This window comes from Myxocyprinus asiaticus, chromosome 5 (genome assembly GCF_019703515.2).
Source record: "Myxocyprinus asiaticus isolate MX2 ecotype Aquarium Trade chromosome 5, UBuf_Myxa_2, whole genome shotgun sequence".
In the NCBI taxonomy this organism is placed as follows: Eukaryota; Metazoa; Chordata; class Actinopteri; order Cypriniformes; family Catostomidae; genus Myxocyprinus; species Myxocyprinus asiaticus.
In genome coordinates, this window is record NC_059348.1 from 39,803,177 (window position 1) to 39,813,423 (window position 10,247).

The 10,247-nt window shown below is 36.1% G+C and overlaps 1 protein-coding gene across 1 annotated transcript; it reads right to left on the minus strand.

The window, feature by feature from the left end:
• Positions 1-542: 542 nt before the first annotated feature.
• On the minus strand, positions 543-9,948 carry LOC127441504 (receptor expression-enhancing protein 6-like). The gene is made up of 5 exons (XM_051699018.1): positions 9,672-9,948; positions 5,920-6,013; positions 5,592-5,730; positions 2,059-2,227; positions 543-1,837 (listed from the first exon to the last, which is right to left on the minus strand). Exons 1-5 carry the CDS (start codon positions 9,787-9,789, stop codon positions 1,803-1,805), a joined length of 555 nt encoding a protein of 184 aa, XP_051554978.1. The 5' UTR covers positions 9,790-9,948; the 3' UTR covers positions 543-1,802.
• Between the last annotated feature and the right edge of the window lie 299 nt (positions 9,949-10,247).

Consider the following 10,247-nt stretch of genomic DNA (forward strand, 5'->3'; position numbering starts at 1 on the left):
AAGAAATAATGTTTGAGCACCTGCTTATATAGGGCAAATTTGCTCCTAAAGGGGCGGGGCTCAAACATCATTGCCAATCGTAAGATTGGCGTTATGATACAAGGGCTTCAATTAGTTCATGGAAAAGGAATTTCCCCATAGCGTTCATTGCAATGTCCCGTTCCCTTCATCTCAGGGATCCAAGGTTACATGAGTAACCACAGACATTATTATTGTATTTGCATCCAACACTCTGGTGTCTATTTGACTTTTCTATCTATGCTCTATTTCTCTCAATGTTTATATACGTAATGTATTTTAGTTACATTTAATGAGATTCTCCATGTGTCTCAAACTGTTTCAGAATTATAGAAAATTAATGGTTCACAACCTACACACAGTAAACTCTTTTTGACCAGAGTTATTAACAGGTTTTGACAATGCTTTTGTCAGGTGAGATAGGTTAAGTTTATAGAGGCCAAAAGTACACAGATATTATCTTTTCGATTATTGCCTCCAATATAAAGTAAGACTACACAATGGCCTGTTTTCTTTCACTGAAATGTCAATGTACTGTAGCTTCTGAAAGGGTGCTGGCTTAATTTTTCTCTGCACACTAAGGAACAACACTGTTGCATAACAGTTTTGCAGCCAAAGGGACATATTACAGCGTTGTTATACCAATGCAGTGCTTTGAAACCCAAACTCTATTTAATATTATACTGTTACTATAGAGTTATTCATAGTAAGGCTAAAACTGTTGATATAAAACTTTATGCAAAACTAAGTACCATGTTAAGATAAACAGTACCTCTGCACACAAGAGGACTGTGCATGAAGTGTATAGTCAAATAGGTAATAAAACTTCAAACTCTACAGGCTAAAAGAACATTTTCTAAATAACACTAAATGAGTCAATTTCTTACTGCAACTCTCCATAAAAACACTATACATTAACAATTTTACAGTTATAAACAGCAGGTATAATTTATTTCCATCATTTTTTGGGGTCTCATTTTCAGACCCCTTAACCCACAAATGTTATGAATAAATCAAGTAGAAAATCCCAAGGTCTTCCACTGCTGTTAAGTTTCCTTCTCATCCAGACCTCCAGAGTGAAACCAGAGCTGTTAGCAAATTCACAAATCACTATATGACCAAAAGTATGTGGATTAACTGGTTTAGCTATTCCAGTCATTCCAATGAAAATCGTAAATTACAAATAAAACAGTATAAAAGTCATAAAGCAGAAAGCACAGTTGCAAGCACAATTCTATAGAATGTCTTTTAATGGCGTAAGATATGTCCTCACAGTAATTACTGTAGTAATGAACCCCATTATTTAGAAGGGGATATCCACATACTTTTGACCATTTAATGAACATTGCATTGACATTGGACATGAATAAAACTAATACATAAATGAACAAATAAAACATGTTCAAATAAGTGTTAACAGTTCCTGAGACACAACAGGGAAAAAAAAAAAAAAAACAAGTTTGAAATAATATTTGGCAAGAAATATAAAAAGTTAACAATTTACTTTACCAAAATGTGAAGAAAAAAAAAAGTGAATAAACATTTCATTGGTCAAAGTGATATGTAAATTATATATCAATTCAACATCCGAGGACCATTTTGAGAAATTCAAAAACTGTAAAAGAACCATTTTTGTGGTGATTGTGCTGTCTGGCTCAGTTGCAGCACAGATTCTTCATTTCAGTGGGTTTAATTAATTTTTCACAAAATGTTGACTGAGGCAAAAAAAATAAATGTAAACAGAGGGCTCTTGGTAAAATGATTATTCACATCCATTGCATCAATTATTTATCCTTTTCACTGTTCAGCAATGTAAGGCCTGTAGGGAAAAAAGGTGCCAAAGGAAAACAAAGACTTAGTGATTGTTTGACCAAGTTAATCACTAACAATGCCCAAATATTGATTAGCTTTCAACAATGCAAAATGGAATGAAACGCTGAAGTATTGCATGAGCTAGAACCACTAACTTAGAAACAGACAGATGAAGGTGATGTGATGATGATATATTATTTTAGCAGTCAGAAGACAGGCATGGTTTACCTTCCTTTGCCATGGATTCTGCTGCATTTTTGGCCTTGCCACTCAAGTCACTGACAACATTGTCGAACACTGCTTCATGTTTAAGAAAGAAAGGTCGCACCAGACGAGTGTATATGATCTGAGAGCCATTCCATGAGAACGGGGCCATGCACCACAGAAGAAACAAACACTGGAATGAAGAGAAAGTTTGAAAATTCAAAGTTACTGAAAAACATTACATTTACACATTTTAATTTCATAAAATGCATCAAAACCTATATTTAAACATTTAGTTTTGTTAAACATTACACAGTTCAATTTGATGGAATTTTGTTCTGAAATTGAAAAGCATAAATCTTAAAAATAGGATGAAATATTTTTTGTGCCACCAAACAGAATACCAAAAATAAAAAAAAAATTACGTTTTCAAACAGCTTTCCGAATATGCCCCCACTCCAATCTTCTGCTGATAGAGCAAACAGATCATGTTACTGGTTGAGTCAGTCAGTCTTGTTCTGTCAGGCATGATGGGCCACTCAAAGAGGAATCTCAATAGCGCCACAGAGACTCAGTTTACAATTTTCAAGAAAATTTACCTACGAATGACATCCTTATAATTGTCGCTGCATATTAAGCTGGGATAAGAGAAAGTATTTTAAATTTTGTATTATAGTATTATATTTATAGTATTTTAATACCAAAAGTTACACACAAATGTAAAATTTAAATAGATTCAGCAGAATTCTGCAGAAAAAAAAAAAAAATCTACACAGGAAATGGCAAAAAAAAAAAAGTCTCCAAATTCCATCTGAGCCTGCTGATAGCTGCTAATCAAGTCTCTGTTCGTGGCACAAAAGGAATTATAGCAAAATAAGAATCCACGTGGAGGCTTCATAGATCCAAATTAAGCAGACGGCCACTGCATTCCCAATTTATCAGAACATGGTATTCAAATTCAGCTTTTAAATGACACCTGGAACATTCCATGTGTCTTACATCAACATAACCCATTACTGACAGTTTAGTGCTCAAACAGTCCCTTGGCCTTGCAACAAACTAGAGCCCGATCGATATGGGATTTTTGAGACCAATACCGATTTTAGAGAGGGAAAATTCACCGATTACCGATATGGTGGCCGATATATTTAATTTGAGCTGGAATGAAAACAGACCTTTTCTATGTGGATTTTTCACCGATATGACTATGCAAAGGTACTCAGAAGGCTGCTTTCTTAAATATTTTATCAAAGAATATTTGACATTATTATTATTATTATACATTGTCAACAAATTCTAGAAATGAACACTGAGAAAATAAATAAAAATACAATAAATAGCTAAATAAACATCAGTACTCTTTAGTATCAGTCAAATGCTGACTATATTAATACTGCCATGTCAAGATAAACAGCAGCAGCTGTGTTGCACCATATTTTGCTATACAAGTTCAGGGGAAACTTTCAACGGTGGAAAACCAGACTTTTAAATATTACATTTTATAACTGCAATGACTGGAATTGTTCGGTTGAAGGGGGTACCAAACTGTGAATCCTGAACAAAACATGTTTGAATACATGTTTACTCATTAGCTTCCACTCAGCTGACAACAATGAAAGTAGCTACGTGATTAGCTAGTTAGCTATAAGCTCGTTGTCACGGAGAGTAAAAGACAGACGCTGTTTATTTTACTTTCCCGCATTGTGTCTCACAACTAGGTAACAACATAGCATGAAATCAACACTCAGACACAATCTACCACCACACCGTTGTCTGCTGAGTTGCAAAAAAATGCTCTGATGTTTACCTTTCAATCTGCTACCTTACTGACTGCACTGACAAACTATAGCTGGCTAACAGCAAACAGATGTGAGTGAGTCAGAGACAAGATTAATGTTATATTAGTTATATTGAAAATTCATGGAACTTATGCCATTGTTAATTTCATTAATTATTTTTAATTAAAAGGGGAAGTGTGTAATGTTTTTGATGTTAAAATATGTTCTCTAATCGGCAAATACAACCATAAGACATTATAGTTACATTTATAATTACATCTGATTAGTGTAAAAATGTGGCTCTGCAGTGCCATCAAAACATGGCTCTGTTTGTTTGAGCATCCCAACCACCCTGACATTGCAACACTGGCTAAAACAAGAGTGAGTTTGGGTGGGACTACCTGTTTGGAGATCCAATTCAATACAGGGGTAGTGTTCCAGAAACATGTTTAAAAAGAAAATACCAACCTGGTGTCACAGAATCACATTACTATACCTACATTTTTTCTGAACGATTTTACGACAAATCATGAATAAAACGGCATATTATTCATAAACACTTTTCGCACTGTTACTCACAAGGCTATCTTATGACATGTTAACTGATACATTTTAATGTTAGCATTACATAACCAACAACACTAACAAGTTTGAGTGCAATTAAATTGCATGGTAGCTCAACTGAAAGAGCATTGCACTTGCTATGCAAATGACGATGGGTATGAGTCCTAAAGAACAAGAGCTGAAACTCGACACTTGAGCCGAAAGCGTCATAGAAGCACCACAAAAAAAAAGGACGTGGTTGCTTCAGCGATTTGTGTTTTTCTATCTCAGATTTGCTTTTTCTGACACTATCGGATAGGTTTAAGGTTTAGGGTAGGGTGGTAGGCTTTGTTGGCTTAACACTTAGAGCATTAATCTCAGTAATTTTTAAATGTGTCATCTTGGACTTACACTGACACCAAGTGACATGGATGCAGCATCATTCAAACAAAATAGTTTTCGGTTACTGCTGCCATTGTAGAAATACACCATTCACTGTAATCAATTATTAATTTAATCCATGAGTGAGTCTCCAATAACAGGGCTGTTACCGAGATTAAACAGGCAGTATTCGGCTGGTCATATGATCCTAACATGGCAGCCTCCATGAGGGGACCCTCTCCATGTAGAAGAAAACAGCGTTTATAAGGTTACTGATATGACTTGAGTCTTCATCTCATGTGAGTGCTCATGACATTATACACATTTAAAAATTACTATTAATTTCTTTAGGAGCTAAACTTTTTTAATGATGAAAGAATTACTGAGTATACCTTTAAAAACCTCATCTGTCTGGTATAAAATTTAACACGCTTTTGGTTCCACACAGCAAACATTTAATTTCAGAACTGCCCGACATGTATGTAATAAGAAAAAAAAAAATACGACTGGGCTGGAAATTGCATTTTTCACAGTTAAGGAGTAAAACTATAAAAATACATTGATGAATCTATTTTTCAAGACCTCAACTTTATTAACTGCTTGTTTATTTAAAATTGGCTCAGTCAATTTTAGAACAAGGATCAAAATTAAAACGAGGCTGGTGGGGTTGGCAGTTAGTCAGGCATTCTAAATTTACTCTATGCAAAACCACTCTGCAATGACCTACATACCAATACATACATTCTTCAGACAGCAAGCCAATACATACAACAAAGTGGGACAGTTTCTGTAACAGATTGTTTATACACATACGTTCAAAGCATAAATAAAATATATTTGAAAGGAACAACTTACCTTTCCTGCATAGTAAAAGGGAAACCAAAAGAGGAAGATATCAGAGAAAAATTCAGCCACACTGAAGAGTCCATAAACCACCCAGTAGGTTAGCCATTTGGTGTCATCTTCTTTATTGCTACTCTCTACGGCTTTGATGCTGTAGCAGGAAGAGAATGGCATGTGACAAACAGGCCAGAAATCAATATTCTGTTGAGACAGTGCTGGTTGTTTTCATTATTGTGCTTCCTATATGCTTTGCAAATATATAAATGTGTGATTCTCCAGGGTGCTCTTTGCCAAAATGCATACTAGACACTTTTAAAAATTATATTTCATGCATACTTACGAGGCGTATGCTGGGTATATGAAACCAATCAGGTTGCAGAGGAGAGAGGCGCCATATCCAAATAGGAGATACAATGCCACTAAAGACACTGCACCTGCAGAACAAACAGGGACACGTGATCAATGAAAATATTGAAATGGAGAAGGGCATTTAGGATCATTGATGACATTGTGTGCAGTAAGATGTAATGTTGACACTAAACAGGATAGAAAAAAAAAAAATCCAGTTCAAAACACAAAGAACATATCAAAATAGAGTGAACTGTTAAGATGTACGGTTACTATACTGAGGTGTATATAGCTTCATATAACATTCTTAACCTCCCTCCCCCCTTAACTAGGACATATGTATCATATACATATACTGTACGTTTACCATGTACAACAAGCCAGCAAAAATCCACATTATTGATCAAATATCTCTTTTGTTGTACCAGGATTTGAAGAATGTTAATTGTGTGTGTGTGTGTAACTTCGAATAACTTCTGATACTTTCAGTAGATACTGCTTCTGATCCAATCAAATATTAACAATGTCTTAACGAATCTGACTCTCTCTCTATATATCGCTTTGTGTATGGGATACTGCAAGGTTTAACCCCACGTGATAAACACATGCATGTTTACCTAGCATTTAGCTAAATAAAAGGACATACCATAGACTCTGTTTTAAATGACGCTAATTATAATTACAAAATAGAGGTCGACCGATAGTGTATTTTGCCGACACCGATAACTAAGGTGGTGGAAAAGGCCGATAACAGATTAATCAGCTGATACATTTTTTTAAATTGATTTATAGAATTTATAAAAAAAAAAAAAAAAAACATTTAGATTTAGATTTGGTGCATAATGCGGGACTTAACTATAAACAAGCTTAGAATACACTTATATTGAAATGACGGATACTTTGTTCCATTACAATCCTCTATATTTAAGTATTTACCAAATTAAGCTTTTTTATAGCCAACATTCACTAGATTAAAACTATTGGCAACTATCCGCGTAGATTTTTGCCGATAACTGATAAGTCTAGTTCCAAAAAGCAACTACTGGCACCGGTTAATCGGTAAAACCAATATATCGGTCTACATCTATTACAAACTATCCCAGACCCCAACCCAATCCCTAAACACACACACACACACACAAAAAATATATTTCCAATAAAGGGAGTCCCTGGTTATCCCAAGAGGAGCTTTTGGCCACGTCCACACTTCCACGTTTTCATCTGAAAAGGCATCTAAATATTGCCATGTTTACGACTCTTATCCACACTAGAACTGCGTTTTCCTCCACTGAAACTTCCAAAAACACTCTACATAACTGCATTCTTTGAAAATCGATGACATAAGGAAACTGAAAACAGAGGTTTTCCATTGAAATGGATTAGAGTGGACATGGCCTTAGTCTGACCTACCCAACTTGTTGGGATAGTTTTGTCCCCAAAGTACAGCTAAGAAATGCCCCCCCCCCCCCAAAAAAAGGTTACATTAAAAAGTTCAAGGAATAGTTCACCAAAAAATGAAAATTATCTTATTTGCTCACCCTTATGCCATCCCAGATGTGTATTACTTTCTTTCCTCTGCAGAACACACATTAAAACTTTCAGAAGTATATTTCAGCTCTGTTGGTCCTCACAATGCAAGTGAATGGTGCCAAGGAGACTGCTGTCAAGAGTTATAGTGAAAAAGGAGTTCCATTTTGGTCTGTTCTCACCCAAAAACCGATTAAATCGCTTCGGAAGACATTGATTAAACTACTGGAGTCATATGGATTACATTTATGTTGCCTTTATGTGCTTTGTGGACCTTCAAAAGGTCTGGCCCCCATTTACTTGAATTTCTTTCCTCTGCAGAACACAAATAAATGCATACACATTTGGGATGGCATGAGAGTGTGTAAATGAGAGAATTTTTATTTTTGGGTGAACAGCCCTTTTAACTTATTCTCTCACGTTAGGCTGACAAAGCTTGCAAGTTGTTTGCATAAGGAAATCTGCTTTATTGCTAACATGAGAATTAGCATTTCAGTTAAGGTGTAAATAGAATATCTTTTTCAATCACAAAAGGCTCTTGTTTATCAATTATGCAGCGAGAGTCAATTTACAACAATATTTTTCATTAGTATTATTATACTTAACATTAATGTACTTAAAGAATTAAAAAAAAAAATGGTGAATAGTTTTCTAAACACGTTTAGTCTGTGCACTTTAATAAAATGAATATTCCAGGTTCAGTACAAGTTAAACTCAATTCGACAGCATTTGTGGCATAATGTTGATTACCACAAAAATGTGTTTCATCTCATCCCTCCGCAAAATCAATGTTACAGTGAGGCACTTACCATGGAAGACGATGTTTTATCACTACATTACGTCACCTCCATATGTTCTTGCAAAATGTTTAAAAACAACAACAAAAAAGATCCATACATCAATGGCAGAATACAATGGCATATCAAACCGAAATATGTGTTCACTACCTTCAACTTTTGAGGCCGCTGCCATATTAGTTATTTTTACATTATGTCACAACCGAGCTCACATCTTCGTAGAACTGGTAATTACAACTTGGGACCTCGTAATTACGGTAATTCCGACATGATGTGAACATGCCATAATTCTTCATTTAAAACTTTTTCATTATTTGAGCTGTAAAGTTCTTTAAATCATCGTTTTAAGGTTTGTAGCGTTGTCATAATGGCAACGAAGTTGTAAAACTGGATAGTTTTACACAGAAAACGTAAAAGCGATTTTATCACACTAAAATCATACTAACAGGCATATAGTTTACATCCTGTTGCTATACTTTTGAAACTGAGTATTTTAATGTTTACGGATTGGCCCCCATTCACTTCCATTGTAAATGCCTCACTGTAAAAAAAAAAAAAAGCTAAAATCTAGTTTAGGAGGGACCAGTCAAAATACATTTTTGTGGTAATCAACATTGCCACAAATGCTGTCGATTGAGCTTAACGTGTATTGATCTTGGCATAGTATTGCCTGAGAGAAAACACTCAGGACCTCTTATATTAACATCTGTGCAAACACTATTTGTGAGAGCTCAATGAATCAAGCTATGTAAACTAGCCACTGCAATTCTGCACAGACATTTGAGGGCACACTACACATTTAAATATAACCATTGGGACCAGCTGTTAGTATGAGAAACTGGACCCAGAAAAATCTTACAAGCTAGACACGTCACACAGACATTTCAGGTAACAAGTCATGCAGCTATTGTAAGCAAGCAGCATGGACTATCAGGTAATGGCACTTGATGGCCCATTCATCATACCACAATGTGGTTTTGAGGGTATTTTAAAACAGAGGGCAAGATGAACAAACGTTAATGCAACAAAATAACGAGGGAAATGGGAGCCCTCGGGCAAAACGGTTTGAGCAGCATCTGTTCTTGTCACACACACACACACACACACACAAATTAGACCCAGATGTTACTGTTCATCTTATCAGTATGGCTCCCAGAGCCCTTTGCACTTATTTGCAACATTCACCAGAACCTTTACAACACAGATGTCACAATAACTGGTGACAGACACGTGTTAAACAATGAAATCATGATACTTTTCATAAAGAAAATCAATGGCCACAGACTCTAAACCAGCCCATTGAAGCTGGCAGTGGGGCACGAGGCTGACAGACAGCTGATACGGCACAGCGCTTGAATTACATAATCGGTTGCCACTAAATAATTTAAACTCATCGCCAACATTATAACCAATGACGTACCTGTTGCAATATACCGTTTCTGGACTCCAGTTTTTTCCTCCAACACTGTTAGAAAATCCGTTACCACGTTCTTCTGCTTAAAAAACGCGTCGTAACGTTCTGTGAGAGTTGTTAACATTTTGTCCTTTCTCGAATGTAATGCCGTAGAGCAGAACGAACCGCTAAATAATCTAAAACTGGTATGTGTAAACGGTTTTGTAAGCCAAGCAAACTTAAGCAAAAGTTCAGCAAACCGTTCCGAGCTTTCTCCCCTGTCAGCAGCGCAGGACTGGCTCGTGCAGGCGGGGACTGCGCTGCGTAGACAATCTATGACGGCCAATAGAATCGAATAAAAATGTATGGTTCCCTCCCTCACAGGTGATTATGATTCTGCTGAACGCTGAATTGAGTTGTGCCTTTGCTTGAGAGCAGTAGTGTAGTCTAGGGCATACGCTGTATGCCCACCTAACTTTCTTAGGATTTTGCGTATGCCCACCTGAAATAAATGATGATAAGTACGGCCGCCAGTACAACAAGGCGTTTGACCCAGAACTTTTTCAATCTAATAACACGATGCCGCAGCACTACTGAGTGAAT

Coding starts and splice junctions, on each gene's coding strand:
- LOC127441504 (XM_051699018.1), bottom strand. CDS start 9,789: ATGTTAACAACTCTCACAGAACGTTACGACGCGTTTTTTAAGCAGAAG. Junction 6,014..9,671: donor GAAACGGTATATTGCAACAG/GTACGTCATTGG, acceptor TTTGTTCTGCAG/GTGCAGTGTCTTTAGTGGCA. Junction 5,731..5,919: donor ATATACCCAGCATACGCCTC/GTAAGTATGCAT, acceptor TTCCTGCTACAG/CATCAAAGCCGTAGAGAGTA.